The sequence below is a fragment of the Zosterops lateralis genome (genome assembly GCF_965231275.1).
Source record: "Zosterops lateralis genome assembly, chromosome: Z".
Classification (NCBI taxonomy): domain Eukaryota; kingdom Metazoa; phylum Chordata; class Aves; order Passeriformes; family Zosteropidae; genus Zosterops; species Zosterops lateralis.
In genome coordinates this window covers 2737539-2761123 of record NC_139800.1, presented here as the reverse complement: position 1 = coordinate 2761123, position 23585 = coordinate 2737539, and the positions used below count along the sequence as shown (strand labels likewise).

The following is a 23585-nucleotide window of genomic DNA, read 5'->3' as shown; positions in this document are numbered from 1 at the left end:
CTGTGAGGGTGGTGAGACACTAGAACAGGTTGCCCAGAGAAGTTTTGGATGTCCTGGAGATGTCCAAGGCCAGATGGGATGGGGATCTGAGCAACCTGATCCAGTGGAATCAGTGTCCCAGTGGATCCAGATGTCCCTCCCCACAGCAGGTAGCATTGCAACCAGATGATCTTTAAGGCCCCTTCCAAAGAGGCAATCACAAAACCTTTTGCTGAAACACAGGTCAAAGTCAGCTGGAGGCATTGGCTCTTCCCATTGACTCCATCTCTGGGAAAGGGTTAAAATTTAAACTCCACGTGGGGTTCAGACCCCTCAGGTTTGGCAGCGTTTGTGTGGAGGGTTTTGGTTTGGGGCAGTCACAGAATTAAGAGGCTCCATGAACAATGCAGTGCAGCCCCCAAGACCCTGACAGGCCCTTGTAGTGTCTGGCCGTACTTCTTCTTTTTTTTTTTTTCCCCACGGTTTTGGCATTTTGCCTGTTTCTGGATGTCCTGCATATCATTATTGGTAGGAGGGAGCTGCTGCAAACCTCCCTGGCCAGTCATTAGGAGCAGTTAAGAGTGTTTTTAGGGCAGGTGTTGAGCACTTCCAAATGCCTGGGGAAGGCTTTGGACACTGTGAAAGCAAGGAAACATTGGAAACACAAGTATTGAATTTCCTTTTCCAAACAACTGGCTGCAGCCTATCACTGCCTGTCAAAGCTGAAGGCACAAGTCAGCACGTTTTTACATTCCCAAGGGTAGAGATAGGGGTTGCTCCAAGTGCTTCCCCATTGCTCTCTGCAGGGAGAGCCAAGTAATAAGCTGCTGTCATGCCAGGATTTTTTTTATTTCTTATTTTTAACTAGGGGATAAATTCCTTCCCCTGGTTAATTATCACATTTCCAGGTCGGGGGAACTCGTTCACATGGATGTATCACCCTGCTAGTAATATAAAACCACAAAAGATGAGCTTTATTGCTTCCCCTTGACCAAAAGGGGACCCAGATCCACTCCACTTCCTTTTCAGCTTTGGAGAAGAGCCTTTGAGCCCAGATATCTTCCCACAAACTGGGAATATTCCAGCTTTTTTTTTTCATTTTCCAGTGTAGAGCAATGCAGAACAGGCTTGGGGTGCACTGCATGGAATGGTGGTGAGGGAGAAGGGGTGGCTGAGCAGATTGAGTTGGGTTGATGGGCAAAGCCCCAAGAGTTGCCTTAAAGTTCAGGTACCAGGCAAACCTTCTCTGCCCCTGGAATTGCTGGAATTTTGCTTGGGCATGAGCCCTGCAGCCCAAAAATGCTTTTGAGACCTGCAGTGTGGTTCCTGCTTTTAGCATGGGAATTGTGGTCAAGTGATTCCTGTCAGCTGTTCCTTCTCCAACACCTTCAGACCAAACAGAAAGGAGAAACACTATTAAAAATAAAGCCTCAGAGGGGCTTTTCAACATCTCCAAAGCCACATTTCCTCCAGAGCCTGTTCCTGGCAGATGTGCAGGGCTGGGCCTAAACCCAGGAGAAACAGGGCAATCTGAGGAGAAAGAGCTGGGCTGGGTGAGGAACATCCTGCCAGGCTGTGGGGACCACCCATCCCTGCAGGAATGCCAGAGCCTGAGAGGGGAGGGGTGAAGCTGGGACCACTAAATCCCAGAAAACATTTTCTCTCAGTGTAATTTGGCTTCCTTTTTTTTAATTTTTTTTTTAATTTTCTTTTTTAATGTGATGATCCAAAAAATCTCAAATACACCCTCGAATTCAACACTGAGGATAAAGCTATAATTAAAACACAGTGAGAAGTATAAAAGCAAAAAGACAGCTTTAAGTGTAGCAACGCTGCTGAAGTGTTTCTCCTTCCTCCTTGGAAAATATTGCTGAATTCAACACGTTGCTGTGAAACATCATCTTCAACAAAACTTTTTTTCCTCCCTGGAGCTAGTGGGAAAGAGTTGCAGGGGGAAAGCTCTTGTTCAGTGCTGTATAAACAGCTGTCTCCCTTGTGTGATGGGTCCAGGCTGCCTGGCTCTATCCCATCCCTCATTTTTGCTGGTTTCCATCCCCAGCATTCATCATTCTTGATGTAAATAGAGGTGGGGGGCTTGGACTAGGTAATCTTTAAGTCCCTTCCAACCCTTAACTACCTATGATTTTCTGTAAATACGCTGATTTAATGCTGGTCACTGCCAGCTGTAAATCACAAAATCACTGATTATCCTGAGTTGGAAAGGACCCACAGAGATCATTGAGTCCAGCTCCAAGCCCTGCGTTGAAAAACCTTAAGAATCACACTGTGTTTTGGGTTTTGATTTTGTTGAATGCTGAGCTTAGGCCCTGGTAGGAGTCCCACCTCTTTTTTTCTTTTTTTCTTTTTTTTTTTTTTTTTTTTTTTTTTTGGGTGTATTAAGGCTGCACGTGGTTTCCCCACGTGGTGTGCAGGAGAGGAGATGCTGTGCTCTGTGCTAGGGACCCTCCAGCCACGCCAGCTCATGTCACTCAGCAATTAATGAGAGGCTTCATTAGTGCGAGAGGATGTTGACTGGGAATTGTACAAGCAGGCAGGGGCACTGTGCAGGCTCTGAGGTCTGTGTTTATGTGGTTTTTTTTGGGAAGAGCTCAGCTGTGCTGTGCTCTGCCTGCACAGAGGCACAGTGCAAAGAGGGCTGTGACCACCAAAAAATTAATCAGCAGTGCAGAGCCCATCTGAGCCCCTTTCCCCTGAATTCCTTTAAAGCTCTTTTCCATCAAGTGTGAGAGACTCTGAGGAGGAGATGATAAACCCCCAGAACCTCCTGTTGCCACCCAGGACACAAATGTGCCCCACCAGCCACCACAGACCAGCAGGCACGGCACCACCTGAACACATTAATAAGGCAAATTTAAATATTCTTTATCCATTTCTTGCATCTCCCAGCCACAGATCTGGGGTCCTTTGCCATTTCCCTGGCACTAGACATGGCAGGCTGTACCCTGAGCTGCATTGGAGCTGGCAGCCCATTACTTTTTAACATGATTTTTGGCTTCTTGCATCATGCCCCAGCAGAGCAGAAAAGCTGGTCAAGTGTCTAAAAAACAAGTTGTGTGAGGAGCAGCTGAGAGAGCTGGGGAAGGGGCTCAGCCTGGAGAAAAGGAGGCTCAGGGGGGACCTTGTGGCTCTGCACAAGTCCCTGACAGGAGGGGACAGCCGGGGGGGTCAGGTTCTGCTCCCAGGGAACAGGGACAGGAGGAGAGGGAACAGCCTCAGGCTGTGCTGGAGGAGGTTCAGACAGATATTAGGATAAACAGGATATTAGAATTTTTTTTTTTCACTGGTGGAGGGGCCAGGCCTTGGAATAAGTTGTTCGGGAAGGTGGTATTATCACCATCTCTGGAAGTATCTGGATGTGACATTTGGGATGGTTGTGTGTGGTGCTGGGTTATTGGCTGGACCCAATGATCCTGCTGGTCTCCCTCAACCTTGATTGAATTCTGTGATTCTCAGCGTCACTAGATGAAATGAGAAAGCTGTTGGCAAAGGTGCTGAAAGTGAGACAGATTCCTTCCTGCCTGATAAGATTTTTCTTAAATTCTTTCCTCTTCTTCCTTCATCCTCCCTGCCCCAATCTCCTCACCCTGCAGTCAGCTGTCCCATCACAGGAGTGGGACAGCTCAGTATCTCCCTCTGCCAGAACACTCAACCTTTATGCAGCTGAATTTGGTCTTGGAGGGTTATTTACTTAATATTTTATTTTCCATGGCAATACGGGTTGTAACTGGGTGATCTTTAGGGTCCCTTACAACCCAAGCCACCCAATTGTTCTGTGATTGTCACACCTCATTTCCTCATCAGTAAGTGAAATTCACTCATTTCTAAGGGTGTGTTCACAAACAATTTGGAAGGGATTAACACGTGTCTGATGGCATCAGGCAATCAGGACCTGGTTTGTCTAAGCAGTGTGAGTCCCCCATGGTGTCCTTCTCCATGTGAAGGTGGAGCTGCTCCCATGATTTTGGTCTTTACACACTGCATGCTGTCAAGCAAACTTCCCAAACTCCACTGGCTCTGAGGGGAATTTTAATGTACATCCAGGGAAGCAAGCTGCAGGCTCCCAGGCTGTTAAAAGCCTGGCAGGCTCTCCTGTTGCTCAGAGAGGCACCACAGGGGCCCCTGTTGAAGGGGCTTATCTGCCTCCCCAGCACAGGAGGAAGGGTCACCAAGGGTCTAATCAGGACAAAGTGGCTGAGACAACCTGGCTCTATCCCCCAGCCTGGCTGATTACCCCAGGCAGATCCCCCTCAGCTGTCAAACCTGTCAGTGAGTGAAGCCAGGGCTCTCCAGGAACTGCCATCTCCTTTTTGCCACCTTGGGACCCGGGTGTGAGCCAGCCCCAGCCTCCCTGTTGCCCCCCCACACAGAGCTCAACGAGCAGTCCAGGTTGCCTCACCCAGGGGAAATATTCATATGCTTTGCAGGCAGCTTAACAGCATGAGACAGGTTTTGTTTTCTCCTCGAAGGTGTCCAGGCTCCCTGGGCTGCAGCTGTCTGCTCGAGACACCCATCCCAGTGCCAGCTCCAGGCCCTGCATCCCTTACCAGCAGCCTGATTGCATCAGGAGCACTATTGCCTGGGGAAAGGAGGTGGAAATAAATAGTTCTGCTTTCTGGGTTTTTCTTTTCATGAAGCTTGCAGCATCCCCAGTCTCACTGCAGGGATTACCCAGAGGCTTTGCATCTCAGAGATGGGTCAGTGTTGAACGAGCACACAGATCCCTTGAGCTTTTCTGGCTGAAATACTGCTGGGTGGGTAAATATGCATGTGCCTGGATGTAGTCAAACCCTGACTGATGCTGCAGGAAAATCCCCAGTGGCAGAAGCACCTAAGACCAGACCAGTACATTTCTGTGACTCTCAATGTCACTTCCCAACCTGCCAAAATACCTGAACTCATCATTCCCATGGCTCACCTGGGGGTGCAAAGGAAATGGGAATGTTTCTGTTAATGAAAAAAAAAAAAAAAAAAGCCCGTGCTGCTTTGGATAAACAATAAATATAACTGTAGAGCAGAGGGGGGAAAAGGAAAATAAAAAGAAGCAGCAGCCGTGGAGGTGAGAAAGCAGTGGTGAGGAGGAAGTGTTGAGTTTCCCCGTGGGTTTCAGCCACGCTTGACACCCGCCAGAGTGAGGGGTGGAAATGGCACAGCAGCTAGCAGGTTCAGCTGTCCACACACCTGCCTCAGCTGCTGGCTTTCTAAAAACAAATCTGTACCTTCCCCAGGCTGAGGCTGAAGGCTGTAATGCCAGCTTTCCAGCTGAGTGTTTTGGGTGCTTTGTGAATCGTTGTTAACCACATTCCCCATGGACTAATGAGGCTGGTCCTCGCCGTGGGCTTGGCAGTGCCTGGTTGGGCTTGATGGTCTGAGAGGGCTTTTCCTACCCAAATGATTCTGTACTTTTATCCCATGGTGCTGCATGATTCTGTGCATCAAGAAGGTGATCCTGTCCCCTCTGCCACACTCAGGTGAGAGCTGCCTCCAGCTCTGGGGTCCCCAGCAGAGGAAGGACAGGGACTTGTTGGAGGCAGTCCAGAGAAGGACACCAAGATTATCAGAGGGATGGAGCACGTTTGCTATGAGTAAAGGCTAAGAGAATTGGGGCTGTTCAACCTGGAAATGAGAAGGCTTCAGAATGACTTCATTGTGATCTCATTCCCTTCCAGTGCCTGAAGGGAACCTGCAGGAAAAATGGGGCAAAGGCCTGGTGTGACAGGACAAGTGGGAATGGCTTCAAATTGAAAGAAAGTAGGTTAAATTAGGTGTTAGGAATAAATTCTTTCCTGGGAGGGTGGTGAGGCCCTGGCACAGGTTTCTCAGAGCAGCTGTGGCTGCCCCAACCCTGGAAGTGCCGAAGCCCAGGTTGGATGAGGCTTGGAGCAACTTGGGATAGTGGAAGGTGTCCCTGCCCATGGCAGGGCGTTGGGACTAGATAAGGTTCAAAGACCTCTTCCAACACAAACCATTCTATGATTGTGTGATTGTATGATTCTATGATTGTGTGATTCTGTGGCTGCAGAACTGAGTATCTGTGGGGAGGCTGTAGAGGCCCAGAGCAGTGGGATGTCTCACAGACCCAGCCCCATAACAGGTTTTCAGCATCACAGTGTGAAGCTGCAGCATCCATCACAGCAGCAGAGGAGAGCCAGGCCAGCTGGGGCAGCCACTGATCCACACTCCTGTTCTGATAGTGGCAGGAATCACCCAAGTACTGATTCTCCATCCATTGGCCCCTGGTGCTGAACTTGGCTTTAGGATGTGACTGAAGAAGCTGAGGGGGACTGGAATCAGCAACCAGCAGAGCATCACACAAGGCAGGGAGATGTTGCTGCTAATCACTCAAAGGCATCCCTGGCCACATAGTCCTGCACCATCAGAAAGTGCCACAGCCTCTTTTGGGTCAGACTTGTCCCTACCTAGCTCTCCTTCCCACCCCACAGATAGCCTGACTTCCCCAAGACATTATTCATTTCTCCATCAGATCCTATCTCTGCCTCCATGTGTTTTCACAAACTCTGAGGCTTGCAAGGCACCTTTTAGACCTGGATTATCTAGATTCAGGCACTAGCTACCTTTGTGGCTTAGCTGAGTGCAAAGCAATGAGGGCTGCCCAAGCCAGGAGCTTAGGTGGATGTGTGGGCATCAGGGGGCATTTTGATGGCATTTTGCCTCAACCTGTGAAAGGAAAACTGCCCAAAACTGGAGTAAGTCAACCTGCTTTGCTGACATAGATGTGATGCATCGCTCACCTCAGAGCTGCTGATCTGATGTTGCTATGAGCTGTCATCATCTGCTACAGCAACAGCATTTAAATGAAAGAAAGCACCATCAGGACAAAAAAAATATTTTTGACTGGTGGGCAGCCTGACAGTGATCCCAGGGAATTCAGTCCTCCACAGCTCCAGACAGGAGCAACTGGAATTGCTCAAGGCAGCAGGAGCAAGGGGCTGGCCCTCTCATCCCAACCAGCACAGCCCCAGGTGTTTCCAGGCTGGCCTTGGGTAAAAAGCCTCTCTAGGGCTGGTGAGGACAGTATTGCCTCTGTGGACTTCCCTGAAAATCTTCCCTGGAGATATTAAAAAGCTGGACACAATCCTGAGTAATGTGTTTTAGAGGTCCTGCCTAGAGGGTCCCTAAGAGCAGGATGATCTCCAGTGGTCCTTCCAACCTTAATTCTGGGATTTTGTGATTATATCCTGGGCTGGAGGAAGGCAAGTGCTTGGGCATGGATGGTAAACCATAAAACCACCCAAGATCTGGCTTCCTGCAAAATCAAAGTATCCCAATGCATGAGGGGAATCCTTCTATGGTATGAGGAGCAAAACTTGAGTTCATTTAGCTGAAAGTCAGTCTCTACCTTGCTGATCCCAGAGCAACATTGCCTTCATGCAAGGAGCACTGGGCAGGTGATGGGGGAACAAGGATCATGGAGGATGCTCCAGGCTCTGGAGCATGATAGGCACACTTTAAATCCTCATTGTCTTTGCTGTGGAAATGTCCCCAAAGCTTGGCAAATGAAAATGTCAGCTCTGGCCTTGTACTGGGGAGTGAAAACAAAAGCTGGAATGTGGCATCAGGACTCGGTTTAAGTCATGGATTAGTCTCTGCTGTGGCAGGCATTGCTATCTAGGCAAAAAACAGATTAAATCCGTGAATCCAATTTTCTTGAAGTATCTTATGGACGAGGTTTATGCTTGTTGGTTTCAATACAAATGTGATCTAGGACCACACTTGTGGCTTGGAAAAGAAGGAGAAGATTTGCTAGAAAAGTAATCACTAATAGACCTTCTGGCTCTCCACAACTCCCTGACAGGAGGGGGCAGCCAGGTGGGGGTTGGGCTCTGCTCCCTGGGAATAAGGGACAGGATGAGAGGAAATAGCCTGGAGGTGTTCCAGGAGAGGTTTTGGTTGGATATCAGGAAAAGTTTCTCTGCAGAAAATGTGGTCTGGCTTTGGAAGAGGCGTTCAGGAAAGTGGTGGAGTCTATTTCTGAAAGTGTTCAAACAGTCATGTGAATGTGGCACCTGAGGGCAAGGGCTGGTGGTGAACATAGTGACTCTGGGTTAATGAACTCACTGATCTTAGAAGATTTTTCCAACCTTAACAATCCTGCAAATCTCTGACACTGCTAATGAATGAACCTCTGTGGAATTCAAAGGGAGGAGTGCCTGCTTGTGGTGTTGACTGTGGTGAGTTACCTGGACAAGTCTGTTACCTGAACATGTTTTCAGGGTGAAATTGTATTTACCAACACATGAAACCAAATTGTGGACTTGGAAAGCAATCCCCACCTTTGCATCTAGATGCAATGGGCAGGAGAGAGTAAACTCAAAAATAACTAACTGAAAAATGCAATTTTCTGTTTTGAGCTGTTATTTTTTTTTGCCAGGGCTGTCTGGGGCTCACCAGCATCCTGCTTAGTGAGGACTGGCTCTTTGTTTTGCAGACTGGCTTGGTTGTGCCAGCAGTGTGATTGGATAACTGCTAATAAGCATAGGATTGCTGAAGTATTCCCCAAAGTCTTTGCTTTGCTGTAAAAATCCTCATCAGCAATTGGATTAGTTGAAGAGAATGAACAATTACTACATAGGGTAATGTGTTATGTTAAGACAAATTGATGGGTTTTATTTAATCATATGGTCTCGGTCACATCTTGATGGTGTTATTCCTATGAAGAGAAATGCATCACTGCACTAGTAGGTACTAGCAAAAAATACTGGAAAAACACTTTATTTAATTAATTAGTTCCTGAAGATAAGGCAAATTGACTCTGTACCAAAACGAAATGAGTGAGGCTTTTGCTTTCAGATATGTTAGTTCTGTGTTATCTTCCTGCACACAAATCACAGATAAAGTCTGAGTGTTCTGGACCTTGGGAAAGTGTATGACTGAGCTCCTCCCAAGGACTGTCTTTGTATGAGAAGCAAAATCCAAACCAAAACCACGACCAGCTGATCTGCCCGTCTGGTGCTCTCTAGTCCACCATGGCTCTGGTATCAAAGGCCCTCCAGACATTTAACTAAATCAGATTAAGGGCTCCCAAGACTCAGAAAAAGCTGGAAATTGCTTGCTGAGGTTACACCAGGGATTGAGAGACAAGAGAATCACAGGAGATGAGAGACAGGCTTTCCCTGCTTTACTTGAGTGCTGGAGAATGTGTCCCAGGAAATGTGGGGGAGTTTCGCTGAGTTTCACTGTCTTGTATCGCCCCAGGACATTTCTGTCTCAAACAGCTGAACTGTAGCTGGGTGGCACAGGTTGGTGTGTTGGTGTGTGTGCAGAGGGTTTAGCACTTTTTACCTGCTCTCTCACCTTGCCTTCAGGCCCTGTGATGGGCTGGGAGTGCACAGTGGCTCACCTGTGACCTGCTGCAGCAGTTCTCCAGCTGGGAGGACACATGGCCATCAGAGGTTGTGCAATTCTCCACAAGTCTCTTGCCAAGTACCAAGCACACACAGCAGTCAGAAGGCTTCTCTTCATAATTCCCTTTAGCAACAGGCCAGAGAAGTGCAGGATCTCCATTTCATTACTTTACCTCTTTGTGGTAGATTTGGGCCAGGCCATCAGGCAACAAATACAACCTGCAGAGGAACAGGGTATATGAATGGCTCTTTGGCCTGGGTTTGCAGCTCTGTCATTGAGCAACAGCAGGTCTGATCCCACCACCTCTGGTTTTAATTAATATCGTGGTCAAATTGTGCTGTTATCTGACAGCAGGGGAAATTATCACCTCAAGAAGCACTGCTGTGGGTGGCACATATTGTGTAACCTGCTCTCTCTCAGAGGGGCACTGTGGAGGATTAGTTCGTATTTAAGAGATGCTGTAATTATGCAGAGTTTTGCAAACCATCCATTTCTGATAGGCCCTCTCCTGTTGCTTCTCCTGCTGGCACCTGGCTTGGTCAGGACTCTCTGAGCTGCAGTGATGGACTGGCCCTGCCTGCCAGGGAGATGTGAGCAGAAGGGATCTGGGTGAAGAAGGCATGATGTACGTGCTTGTGCTTTGGGATCACACACTGTCCCTTGGTGCTGTTCTTCTGGGATATTTTGTACCATTCACAAAGATTAAAACAGGAAGGAGGAAGACAGGCTGTTCAAAAACACTGTAAAAGGGCAGGTGTCCCATCCTGGGGCTGATCCTCAGCAAAGAGGCATCTCTAATAGCCTCACTCCTTCATCTCTGAGCTGATGCTTTCCCTAGTTTAGGAACCAGAAGTTTTGCATGATGCCTGTAAATGCTCCAGGAATGCAGGAAAGGGCCAAGGGCCCGTCCAAGTGGGGATCTTGAGCAAGGTGCAAGCCAGTGCCAGATGTTTTGCAAAACGCCTCCACTATGGATATCTTTCACACCTCATTTCTTCCTCATTCCCATCATCTTCATGACTGGTCTCATAGCAGTCCATGTTGTGTTTCCAGCAGCTGCTCTCTGCCTGCATGAGGACAGGTTGTTGAAGGATCTCAACAAACACACAGGGCCTTCATCCCTGCTCTCAGAGGTGGAAGTTGTCTCTTTCACATCCTGAAGTCAATGTGAGACAATTTTTTTAGAGCAGAGATTATTTCCTTGCCTATGAGACGTTTTTAGAGAAGCAAAGATATGACTTACAGGGAAAGTCTGCAATTCAGGGAAACCATTCAAAACTTCAGTGAGATAATATCCAAAACACCAAATGCTTTAGAAAACAGGTTTCATTGTTTATTTCCTTTTCTAGGGTGTTGAGTCTATCTCACAGAATGGTTTGTGTTGGAAAGGACCTTTTAAGGCCATCTAGTTCAACCTCACTGCCATGGGGCAGGGATGTCTCTCACTAGACAAAGTTGCTCCAAATCTCATCCAACCTGGCCTCGAACACTTCCAAGGATGGCATATCCATGTCTTTTTTGGGAAGTCTGTACCAGGCTCTCACCACAAAAAAAGTCTTCCTTCTCTCTAGTCTGAATCTCCTCTCTCCTAGTTAAAGCCATCACTCCTTTTTCTATCTCCAAAGGCTCTATTAAGACTTTTGTTCTTTCTCTGTTTAAGGCAGGAAAGCCAAAACAAGCTCGAAGCAGTTTTCATCAGCACACACTCCAACTCGGAGCCAAAAAGAGGCTTTGAACCCAAATCTATGTTTTGGCTCCAGAGTTTCCTTGGAGGAGAAATATCATTAAGTCAAAACCAGCGCTTGTAATCAGCTTTAACTGACTTGTTCTCTTTTATTTGTTGTTGGTTTTTTTTTAAATTAAACCTTCTGGAAATGGAAGAGCAACAGAGCCATTCCTTGGCTTTGGGAAGGAGACCACACGGCCGGGCTTTCCCTACGCGCTGCCGCGCTCCATGACCGCCACACTCTTCTCTCTTCCAGGTGCTCCCTTTCAAAGGTCTCAGCATCCCCATGCTACCTCCTGCCGGCATTTCCACCTGGGTCCCCAGCCTCAGCTCCCCGCCGACTTCGCCCTGCCTCACGCGGTGCAGCCGCAGCCGGGGCTGGCTCCCCACATGGCCCCGGCGCACCAGCACAGCGGAGCCCTGCACCAGCCCCTGGCCCCCGTGCCCGCCCTGCCCTTCCAGGACGTCGCCGGGCCCTCTTTCCTACCTCAGGCGCTACACCAGCAATACCTCCTCCAGCAGCAGCTCCTCGAGGCACAGCACCGCCGGCTCATGCCCCACCCCAGGTGAGCGAGGCTCGGGTGGGGTAATATCTGTGGATGGCAGGGAGAAGGAACTCTGCGGACTTGAGATGTTCTAGAAACACCTGAGTTTATTGCAAGGGTCTTGGGTAAAGAGGGTTTTGCCTTTGGGGCTGGAGGGAAGCCCCAAAGAGAGAAAAAAGGGAGAGAGATAGGGTAGATCTAAGGGGTAAGAGTAGGGGAAAAGAGGGTGGAAAAATTTGTGGGGAAAAAGCAGGAGCAATAGAGAGAGGGGAAGAGAGGGGAGAAGCAAGAGAAGACAAGAGGGCAGAAGGAAAGAGCGGAGAAGAGCAGGAGAGCGATCACCTTGTTACAATACATTATATCTCTTTTTGTGTTGAATATTCTAATTTACAGTGACCGACCCGTGCAAGATACAAAACCTACAAACTTTGCATGCAGCCTATGAGAACTACTATATTACCATATCATCCTATATTCCGAACTCTAAAGACTACTTTCTTATCTGTTTTCTCCCTGATGCCTTGGCAGAGTAGAAAGGCTACATTCCTGACTCCTTTTGTTTTCCTATCCTTCAACCCATCTTCAGCTAATCATTGTTTTCCTGCCTCCCATGATCACATCTCAAAGCTGGCTTTCATTTCTATTTCACTCACAGGTTTTACATCTGCATTATTTCTTACCATACAATCATATCCATAAGTTCTTCCTGTTCCATCTTTCCAACACTCAGATTTAGGTTTCTTTCTGCGCGAGATTTCGAGGCTGGTGATGGTTTGAGTGGTTATTATTTTCCTCTCTCTGTTCTCTCTTTCTGGGTTCTGTCTCTATGACCTCTGAAGGGTTTGAATCTGAGTCTGGGCTCGGTGTGAGAATTATGTGGAGTCTTAAGGTCTTATTTTCTTGGTTTATTAATGTGGTTTATTAATTCTTATCTTACGAGTTCTTTGTGTCCAGCCAAGGTGTTCACAGCAGCTCGGACATGATGTGACTCCCTCCATGATGGGAGATCGCTGGGCTTTTATTCAGATAACTGAGTGCCTCTTATTTACAATTTTATACCAATGCCTAACACCTATACAAGAAGGGTCATTTCTACTTTGACCTAATCCTGTCAAACTACCTTATGCCCACGTCACTGCAGAAAATGGATGCCAAGGGAGAAGAAGAACAATAACTTAAGGCAACACCCTAATTCCACCAGCTTGTCTCCTTGCACCTACATTCTAAAAATCCCAAAACTACAAAACTTTCTATCTGGTGATAAACTACACTACTGTCTGTTACACATTTGTGACTCGTAATTCCTCTCTGTGTTAAAAGTTTTTCTCATGGACTGAAATCAAAGCCTGTGTCTTCCTGGGCTCTGTGCCAGGCAAACCCCCCTGCACAGACCCGAGACCCTCTTTCTTGGGTCCCAGGCCTCTCTATTGAGGTCTGTGACCTTCCAGGGCACTCAGAGGGATGCCCTGGACTCCGAAAAGTAAGGGGATCATCCCACCTCTTCTTCCCAAGGGATGTGGAGAAGCTGTGCCGACCTTCACACTGCCCGTGGCGGTGTCAGATTTTCTCCTCTGGTTCAGCCGTGTGCGCTGAAAAGGGAGATTTTTTTTTTTTTTGGGAGGCTGCACCTGAAGGTGTGCCCTTCCCGTGGGGATATCCCTGCTGTCCCCATCCATCCAGTGTGCCCCATTATTGTCCCTCCTAGGAGAATTGTGATGGTGTTGCCAGGGACCTTTCCTGTCTCTACATCCCTGTAGCCACTGTTTCAAAATCGTGCAAGGGGCTGTGTCCACCTGTCTCATCAGGCTGTACACATGAAGCTCTTGCTGCCCAGGGTTTGGTAGGCTTTCTGTCCCTGTGAGGGAATGATGCCGCTGACCTGCAGCACACTCTGTCACAGAGAGCATCCTAAATCCACATGGAGCTGACAAGCGCTGAGGGAATTGCTGTAACTCAGCAGGGATGGAAATGGATGCCTGGCCTTGCCTTGATTGTGTTTCTTGAGAGAGGAGTGATTTTTTTTGGAAACATATGGAAGCTATTTGTGGGTTGTACCCATGGATCAAGAATCAGAGGATGAGACTTTGCAATGATGCTTCATTTGGAAGGAATGCTATGGATAGAAAACCCTTTCTTTCCATGTCCTTTCTGTCTGAAAATTGTGTGTTGTTCTTGTCGCTCTTTTGTTTTGCATAAGCTGGATTTTAGGTGGATTTAATGATTAGCTAATAATTGGGTAGCAAGTATGTTCAAGGCTGAGAAACTGATGATACAAGTGTTTATCTCTTAGTCATAAGCTGAATTCAAATAAAAGCACAGAGCACAATTCCACACAGAATCTGCTTTGGTAAATGCTGTCAGTGTTGTATTTGCAAGTGGGCTGTGGTGTGGAAGAAGGCAGGAACCTCTTGCCCAGTCCCAGGGCTTCTCTCTGAAAGCTGCAATGGAGCAGGATGTCAGAACCCTCCCAGGTGTGGGGCAGGAGGTCCCAGTAATGGGAATATAGGTTATGCCTTTGAGAGTGAAACCTCTGAACTGAGGCTGCATGAAAAGTTATTTACCTGGCGGTTCCCTGTTCCATTTGCCCTTGTTTTTTCTTGGAGATTTTCTTGGTGATGATTCCACTGGTAAGTGGTAACTTGCCAGGAAGCAAAGGGTAGGAATCTGTCTGTAATGCAAATCCTGCTTGTGCATCCACCTTATCTCTTGCCAAATGTGGACACTGGTCCAGCAGCACATGCTCTTACCCTGAGTAGTTCAAATAACCAATAATCATGAGACTCAAATCCCTAGAAAAAACCTTGCTATATTTTCTAGCACTTTCTTTTCTCTGCCTGCAATAGCAGCAGAGCAGAGGGAGAAGGACCTGGAATCCAGCCTGGCCTGTCCATCATCCAAAGAAATGTTGGCAAAGGCCAGTGAGAGTAAATTCTGCTTTCAGTCACTCGTGAGTAATCTGGTTATGAATGAGGTTCCCCAGGAGTTTATGGACTGCACGGGAGACAAGACAACCTGCGGCTTCTTTATGATGATGGATCACGCCCGAAGCAGGGGCACGTTTTACCCTGTGTGTTGTTTATGGGGCTGACTGCAGCAAAAGAAATAGTGCAAAGCTGCTGAGAAGTTGCTTGGTTTCCTCCTTTTCTCTGCGTGTTGCCAGCAAACAGCATCTCCTGCAAACTGAGCATATGTGTGTGCCACGGGGCTTGAGAGTGGATTGCTGTGAGGGAATGACAGCCCTGGGTTCTTCTCCTCATCATCCCTACACCTGCCTGGAAGTGCTTAGCTTTGGGCACTCATTCACAAGCCCAGCCTTTGGGGTTTTCCCGTGGGTTCTTGGCAGGGATTGCAGTGCCCAGTGGTGTCTGACCCTGGCTGTTGGTGCTGTCCTCCCTGCAGGCGAGCCCAAGAGCGCATGTCTGTCCAGCCCCACCGCCTGCACCCCAGCTTTGACTTCAGCCACCAACTGCAGACTCCACAGCCCATGGGCCCCCAGCCCAGGTACTTGGCAGAGGGCACAGACTGGTAAGTGATCCCCATTTCACTGCAGGTGTTTAAAATGTCCTGGGAAGGCTTGGGGTATTGGGGAATGCCATCAGGGATTAGGGCTTTGGTGAAAGCAAATGGGTCATTTCAGTGGTATCAGTGTGTGGGATGTGCAATGGGAAAACTCATCTCTGAGAGGTCCATGAGAATGTGAAAGCCTCCTGTATAAATGAACAATAGAATCCTTTAGGTTGGAAAAAGCCTTCTAAGAGCATGGAGACCAACCATTCTTCAGCACAAGGTTACCACTGACCCATGTCCTCAAGCGCTGTATCCATATGGCTTTTAAATCCCTCCAGGAGTGGAGACTCCAGTATAGCCCTGGGCAGCTGTGTCAGGGATTGACAGCTCCTTGGGTGAGGAAATTTTCCCTAATAGGCAGCCCAAACTTCCCCTGGCCACAACTTGAATCCATTCTCTCTCCTCCTGGGAGCAGAGCCTCTTCCCTGCTGGCTGCACCTCCTGTCAGGGAGTTGTGGAGAACCAGAAGGGCCCCCCTGAGCCTCCTTTGCTCCAGGACAAGTCCCCCCACAACTCCCTGAGTTGCTCCTCATCAGACTTGTGCCCCAGTGCCTTCCCCAGCTCCATTTCCCCCCTTTAGGCACACTCCATTGTTGTTGCTCATAACTTTTCACCTATGGATTTAGAGTGAAGTTAAACATCAATTCTCTCAAGTTGCTCTTTGTGCAGTAAGGCACAGAGAGGGTTTCTTTCCTGTAGACAACTATCTGCCTCAACTAGACCATTTCTGTCCTTCAGGCACTCAAAACTCAATGGCCATAATATTTTCTGTGGTCCAAATTAGGGAGCACCTTGCTACCCTGCCATGCAGGGTGGTATGAATGGAGAGTTGTTCATCATTCTCCAACTGCAGCATTCAATACCCTGGAAAAGCTTTACAGGAAATTGTTCATTTCATTTTCAGAGCAGGTTGAGAGCCCTTGAACAGTTAAGAAAGTATGGTAACCTGGTCAAAAGAATGACAAAATAAAAACATCCTTCTGAGTAGCTGCTTGTAAGCTGAGCAAAGTCCATTCTGTTCACTGAATGGAAAAAATAGCATGTGAGCTTGTAATTAGAGACAATCACAATGTATTTGCACAAGGGGACCAAAATAAAATGGCACAGGAAGTCTTAATGATGGCATTTCCTAACATCTGAGCACTCCACTCTGCAAATGAAAAGTCCTTTTAGCCCAGGGTTGTTGCTTTTCTTCCCCTCTTCAGTGCATAATACACAATCTCAAATATGACCACATCCTTCTGCAATTTTCTTCTCAGGTGTTCCCATTATTGGCACTCCTGTGGGCTGAGTGTGGTCGGGATGACATTGTTCGGGGCGGTTTGCAAAGCAGTTCATGTACCATCTGGATAGAGTGGTTCTTTCTGCCTCTCTTTCAGCTCAGAGTGCTTAATTATGATCATTAGAAGTATCTGATAAAGCATCACTGAGTGCCTTCCCCCTCCTTCCTTTTCTCCCCTCTGTTGCTCCATAGCCTTACAAAACCCAGGGAGTGGGGGTGACAGAAATCATACACTGTGAGCATATGTTTGGGTGACTCACTTTTCCCCTGGGGCACACGTTCAGTTTTGCCCAGTGACAAATATCAAAACCCCCCTCTAAAGTGTTACCCCTGGATGAGCAGCCACAGCAGTGTTTTCCCAGAGGCTGTAGGTGGTGGGCACTGCCACAGGAGGTGGAAGTGGGGATGGAGGAAAGATCTGAGGAAAGATCAGTTGTCTCAGACAGCCCAACCCCCAGCTGAAATCTGGTGAAGAACAAATAAACTCCCATTTGGTTCCTTAAATCATCTTCTGCACACACATGTAGTGATGGCCACCCTGCCTGTTGCCTGGTGTCTTATGCTTCACCCATTAGTTGTTGGCAGCCCATTTACTACAAGCACCACAGCTCTTCTCACCTGAGCATCAAGATGCTGTACAGTTGTTCCTGTAGCATGGGCTAGAAAGTAACAGTTAGTTCCATTCTCCTTCAGCAAGTGGGCTCTGCTTCCTCAGCCCCAAACCCTGGGAAAACACTGCTCTGTGCTCTATTCTTTTTTAGACACATCTGTAGACTCAAATCATCACTTCAGGAACCTCAACATCTGATTTTGGGTCTCTAGATGCACAAAGAGTTCAGCAGTCCTGTTATTGCAATTACTCGTCCAGTTTAATAATGGCCATTCACCTTTGAGAGGTCTTTTCAGTCCTTGATCTCAAAGCACTCCATGAATTACCAGATCTATTCCATAGCCAGGGAATATGGGAAGGCAGAGAGGAAATGGATCAAGGTCATGCATGAGGAAAATGGCAGGGCTGGGAAAGGGCCCAAAGCCTCCTGATTTCCAGTTGATCCCTCCATCCACCTGGGAACAACCTTAAGCAATTGGGTAAATATCCAAAATCGAGACACAGGAGCTGGAAAGTGCCAAGACCAGCGGATTCTCACCCTGATTGTTTTCCTGCCAGCTGGCTGCTGTGTTTTATCCTCTGCCAGGTTTTGTCTGTCTAGCACATGGCTAACACAGGGCCAGCAAAGGTAGTCCCTCTTCTGGCTCCAACTTAGAATCATGGAACTACAGCATATCCTGAGTTGGAAAGGGACCCATGAGGATCATTGCATCCAGATTGGTGTGGGTATTAGGGAGTTATGGAGCACTGGTGCTGCTGCCTGGTGCACAGGCTGTTCTGGATGAAGCATTTCTGCATCTACTGTCCCCTCAGGTCCCCATCTTCTGATGGGTGAAAGCTGGAGGACACATCTGGTCTGTTCCTAAGAAGCTGTGGTATGCACTGCTGCTGTCACTCATGCAGAGGAGGAGAAGTTGGAGGCTGAAATGGGAAGCCACCCTTGCGCTCAGATTAGCTTTGCTTTGGGAAATGTGAAGACACTTGTTATTAGAGTGCTGGATTTTATAATAATGATAAAGTGAATGATGTTTAAAGCACTCGTTTGGTGACTGACTCTTAGGCTGGAGAGAATAGGGATCAGCTGATTGGATTAGAGATGAAGATGCTGCATTAGGCCCCCTCCCACTCCCTCCACATGGTGTGGCAGTGGTGGGGCTGTTGTTTGTCCCTGTGTTGGATTGAGCAGAGCTATGGTGTTTGATGGGATCTTGGTTATGACAAGTCCAGGGAATGAGCTAGGTTAGTTTTCTGGAGGATAAAAGTGCCCAGATTCACCAAGCTGAGCTCCATCTCAGCTCACCCAGGCCAGGCTGTGTTCAGGCAAGCAGAGCCATCAGGGATGTCTTGCTCCATTGGTGTTGGCCCTTTCCTACAGCAGCCTCATCCAGACACTTTTAAAACTTTTAATTTTTTTTGCACAAATCACAGTTTTGGAGTTCACAGAATCACAGAATTCCAGAATGGTTTGGGTTGGACTGGACCTCAAAGATCATCTTGTTCCAACCTCTGCCATGGGTGGGGACACCTTCCACTGTTCCAGGTTGCTCCAAGCCCTCTCCAGCCTGGCCCTGGACACTGCCAGGGATCTCTGGGCACCCTGTGCCAGGGCCTCCCCACCCTCACCCCTCAAACCTTCACCACCCTGAGGCTGGATTCAGACAAGGCACAGTGTCCTTTGACTCTCTAAGTCTTGCCATGATCTGGGCTGGGAGACCTCTAAGGAGAGCACAGGCACATCAAGAAAGCCCACAGACAGTGCTCATCCAGCTTCTAAAAGCTACCAGAATGGTTCATTTTTGAGTCTCTTGAGTAACTATCTGCATTCCTGCAAAACATTCAAAGCAAACTGTAATAGTTTGCAGTGCTGGCAGCACAGGAAGGTTCTGGTCTGACCAGGTTGAGTTGCTGAGCTTGGGTGTCCTTTTGAGCCACCAAAATACTCTTGCTCTGAAATTAGCAGGGTGAATCTGCACAGCTCTTGACCCCAAACAACTCAAACTCTACCTGGCACAGAAACAACTCCTCACACCTTTGTGGCGACCTGGTGGGTGATTCCCCAAACTGGAACAGAAACTCCCTTCTGAACCACACCGAGGAGCTCAGAGCATCCCAGAGCTCAGCAGGAGGAGGCTGCCCTGTGAGCAGGGTCTGGTTTGCTGCAGTCCCTGAGGCACAACCAGGCACTCAGAGCCACATTTTCCCCCCTCCTGGTGCCCACAGGGACCTCAGCGTGGACGCGGGGCTGACTCACGCGCAGTTCCAGGTCCGGCCGGTGCCCCAGCCCTATCAGCATTACTTGGCCACGCCTCGGATGCACCATTTCCCCAGAAGCACATCCTCAACCCAGATGGTAAGTGAAACGCTTCCAGTGAGAAATGTTTTATGCATTGTCTGCCAGAAAGCAGTCAAAATAAAGGCTGCTATCTTTCTATCACCTGTCTTCTGCAAATCCCACTTATCTCCGGCCGTGGGAGGGAGTGTCTGAAAGGATAATGTTGCATCATTGCACTGGATTAGAGAAAGAAAAGAAAAGCTCAGCTGTTCTGGAAGGATTCGGTCCATCTTTTGCAGCACCACGTTCACAAGCTGGTCTGCAAAATATGGGCAGGATGTGAGAGACTCAGCAGTTAATATTAATAATAATATTACATACTGGAAGGAACTGTGGTCTCCAAGGAGTTTTTGTAAGCAGGAGGATGGGTAGTGGGTGACTGCTTTCCTTGGTGTCACCCCTGAGGAGCATCCCTCACCACATTGTTGCTCTCTACATCAGCTTTGATGCCATCTGTACAGGCTTTGCATGACCTCTTGCACAGGTGGGGGTGGGATTGATGAGGAGACAGGCTGACTGGGGTAATTTTCTACCCCTTCTCCTAGCAGGGTGCTGTATTTGGAGCTAAGTCATGCCAAGTGCTGCTAATCCTTAAAACATCCTCAGAAATCCCACAAGGGTGCTTTTCCTTTGTCCATAGTCAGACCCTGTATACTAAAGCTAGCCTTTGAAAAAAAAAAAAAAACAACTCAATCAAAGCTTGAATGAACAGAAATCCACCTATTTAAATGAAATAAAATTTCATTGTTATCTAATCCATGTTGGGAGTTTGGAACCACGATGTTACAGATGATACAGGAATTATTATAACAGTTTATTTGGAAGAAGTGCATGTTCTTAGGTATCATTTATAGGAAGTGTATTTGATAAAGCCTCATTTTTTTGTTATCAAAAGGCTTAAAGTGGTGAAAGTGTCAATCTACTGTGTCAATTTGAATTTTTAAAGCATTAGATTTACATCAGGGCACACAAGGGTTTTCTGTAGGCAAGTGCAGGTGGCTTTATTTGTCTCCCTCACTTTTTTCAGGTTGTTCATGAAATCAGAAATTACCCTTACCCTCAGCTTCAGCTGCTTGCTCTTCAGGGACTGAACCCAAGCAGGCACACATCCGCTGTGCGGGAGAGCTATGAAGTACGTATCTGGAGACTGGAATTATTAATTTTTAAAGTGCTGTGAATTTGTGCAAGCTCTAATATAAAGCTGTAAGACTGTTTTTTAGTGGGCGTGGCAGTTGCAATGAGTTTTCCATCAATTTTAGTAATAACTGGGAAGTGATGGGGTTAAGGCTGGTAAAAGATGGTTTACTCCAAGGTGCCTGGGTCTGACTTGGGTTAACTCTGGCTCCTTTCATGTCTGTGAACAAAGTGCTCCAGATCTATGGGATTTTATTTCCCCAGCCTGTCAGATGAAACTCAAATCCCACCCTAATTTGTGAAACATTGGGTATCCAGCTCTTTTGCCTCGAGCTCTTAGTCATTATCCCAAGTGCCAGGGATCAGATCCATTATTACAGCATGGCTGATTTGGGTTTGATGGACATTTCCACTGAGGGGAGGACAGGAGGGAGCCTTAGTTGCCAGCAGGTACAGTTGTGTGGTGGGACCTGGTGCCTTGGGAGCCGTGGGCATGGCACTCTCCTGATGTTCCTGTGCCACAGGAGCTGCTGCAGCTGGAGGACAGGCTGGGCAGCGTGAGCCGGGGCGCCGTCCAGAACACCATCGAGAGATTCACCTTCCCCCACAAGTACAAGAAGGTGAGTGCCCCAAAACACAGCTGCCAGCCCCTCTCAGCCAGCCAAGGGCTGTGGGCACGGAGCAGGCAGAAGGAAGGACCTCGGTGGGTCTCAATGCTCAGGGTTGGCACCACCAACCAAACCATGCCCCGAGGCGGGGGAGGAATGTGAAGCCCAGTAGTGGTGCTTTGATGTCTTGTGGGGCTCCTGGTGGCGTAGCTCAGCTGCCTGTTTCTCACTTCTAGGCTAGGAAGCTGCGGGCCAAATTTTCAAAGGGGTCTCAACCTTCTCCCACCCAGCGGGTGCAATTTCCCCCCTGTCTGGTAAGAAAGTGCCCAGCACCAAGGGAGCTTCGTGCATGCAAACCCGCCCTGTTCTGCATGCCAGCACAGCCCGGGGGGCCTTGTCCTCCCCTGGCTTCCCCAGGGGTGTCTGCTCTGTCTGAGCTGACCCCCTGCCCCTGAGGAAATGGGTGGCACACCTTTGGGTTGTGCTGAGTAGAAATTGGGAAGAGTCTGGGCAGTGATTTCCTTGTGTTGGTCACTGCCGGCTGGAGGGTAGGGATGTTGTTTGCCCAGGCTGGAAGTGAGGTAACTCCTGCTGCTCTTGTCTCTCATCAGTGAACCCAGGAAAAGGATATGAATAGGAATGGATGTGTGGGGGAAGAGAAAAAGGGGGAGCTGACAGGCTAAGCACTGCCCTGTGGTGCAGTGTGGGGCTGGGCCAGTGGATGGGGCACAGCGGTGGCCCTTCCTGGCAGTGATGGCACCATGAGCTTTGGGGTCTCCCCATGGAGAAGCCTCCCACAAAGGAGGTCATGGGGCCATCCCCACTGCAAGGAAGTGGTGTGGGGCTGTATTAGGGCAGCAGAGGACAGCTGGGGTCCTGCCACGAGCCCCAGGAGGAGATATGCCAACCTGCAGCATGCTGGTGGCACACTCATCTCACTGGCTGTTTTGGCTGGACTGGCTTCCCTGAGCTGGAGGATCTGGCTGATAGATGGAGATATTATTATTTATCTTCCTGCAACTACCCAGGCTTTGGGAGAGCGTTAGAAAGGCAAGGTCTAACCAAGTGATGTCTTTAACCTTGCTGCAGAGAAGACCCCAGGAAGGCAAAGCTGAGCAGGACGATGGTGAGGAGTCAGACACCGACGAGAAATGCACAATCTGTCTGTCCATGCTTGAAGACGGAGAGGACGTCAGGTGAGATCCTTTCATCCCCTCCTCTGCCTCTCAGTGCCACCTGAGTTGTGTTCATTTGGGCTAATGCAGTTCTGCATTGGTGGGGTTGTCTCTGTTCTTGTCCTGAGGAAGTCACCTGGGCTGTTGCAGGGTCTGGGAACCCAAATGCTTTGCAGACAGATATTGGTATGGCAAGAAGAGCCCTGCAGCAGCAGGGGGTCAAGTTTTTATAGTGTTTCCTGGGCTTGGATCATCTGCTTCCAGGCTGTGCCAGGTGGCAAAGTGTCAGAGAAGAGTAGGTCAGACTGATCTCTGACAACCATCTGGAGCTTGAGGTCATCAGCATCTGAGCCTGACAGATGACCAAAGTATGATAAAAAGCAGTGTTAGTGTGAAGTCCAGGAGAGTTGGGCTTGTGTCCAAGACACAGCTGCTTTATTGTACAATAAGTAGGATTACTCTGCCCACATGGTCACAGAGAACCATCCCCAGCCAACGGAACTCCAGTTGTCTCTAACAGACATGCCAGGCTGTTGACTGGGTCAAATCTCTGCTTGTGAGAGAGGATAGGGATAAGAAATTCCAAGGGGCTGAAGGCACTGCAGGTGAGAAGTACCCAGGTCTTCTTCTCACCCTTAAATTGTCAAGAAAAGCCCTGATCCTTTGGATGTGGATTCCTGTGGTTCAAGGTTCCCTTGTATCACAAGGGAGATGTGTGAAGATGGCAGAGGTGATGTAGGTAAAAACCTGACCAGGTTCCCTGGGGACACCCATGTAAGAACAGTGTGGACCCACCTGACTGCTCACGTGACACAACCATAAAAAACTAAGAGGCTTTGGAGTATAACTTTGCTCCTGAAAGGGTAAAAATTAGCAGCCAGAACAATTAATAAGTGGAACAACTCAATTCGGAATGGTGTGGGGGTTTCTAACAGGCCAATGAGGTCACTACCTGCAGCCCACAGCCTGTGTGGACAGGCAGGGCTGGGAAAGGCTGCAGGACTTTGGTGGCAATGGTGTCACCACAGCACTGTTTCCCACGTTCAAAACAGCCCCAGATGCTGTTTTTTCAGCTCTTCTTGGGCCTCATCCATCCTAACAGTGTTGTGTTTTTCCTCTCTGCAGGCGGTTGCCCTGTATGCATCTCTTTCACCAAGTGTGCGTGGACCAGTGGCTGGCCACCAGCAAGAAATGCCCGATCTGCAGGGTGGACATTGAAACACAGCTCGGCTCGGACAGCTGA

General features: G+C 48.4%; 1 protein-coding gene across 2 annotated transcripts in view; it reads left to right on the top strand.

Annotated features, from left to right (window-relative positions):
* The window catches only part of ARK2C (arkadia (RNF111) C-terminal like ring finger ubiquitin ligase 2C), a gene marked incomplete at its 3' end in the record, with an annotated part of 52405 nt that extends 28820 nt beyond the window's left edge, over positions 1-23585 (top strand). The window contains exons 2-8 of one of the 2 annotated variants that reach the window (XM_083882949.1): positions 11346-11655; positions 15034-15159; positions 19314-19443; positions 20453-20557; positions 21084-21179; positions 22257-22363; positions 23468-23585. In XM_083882949.1, the coding sequence (XP_083739075.1) occupies positions 11346-11655; positions 15034-15159; positions 19314-19443; positions 20453-20557; positions 21084-21179; positions 22257-22363; positions 23468-23585 (992 nt within the window). Of the gene's footprint in view, positions 1-11345; positions 11656-14946; positions 15160-19313; positions 19444-20452; positions 20558-21083; positions 21180-22256; positions 22364-23467 lie in introns of both variants that reach the window. The other variant, XM_083882948.1, reaches the window with a different exon arrangement.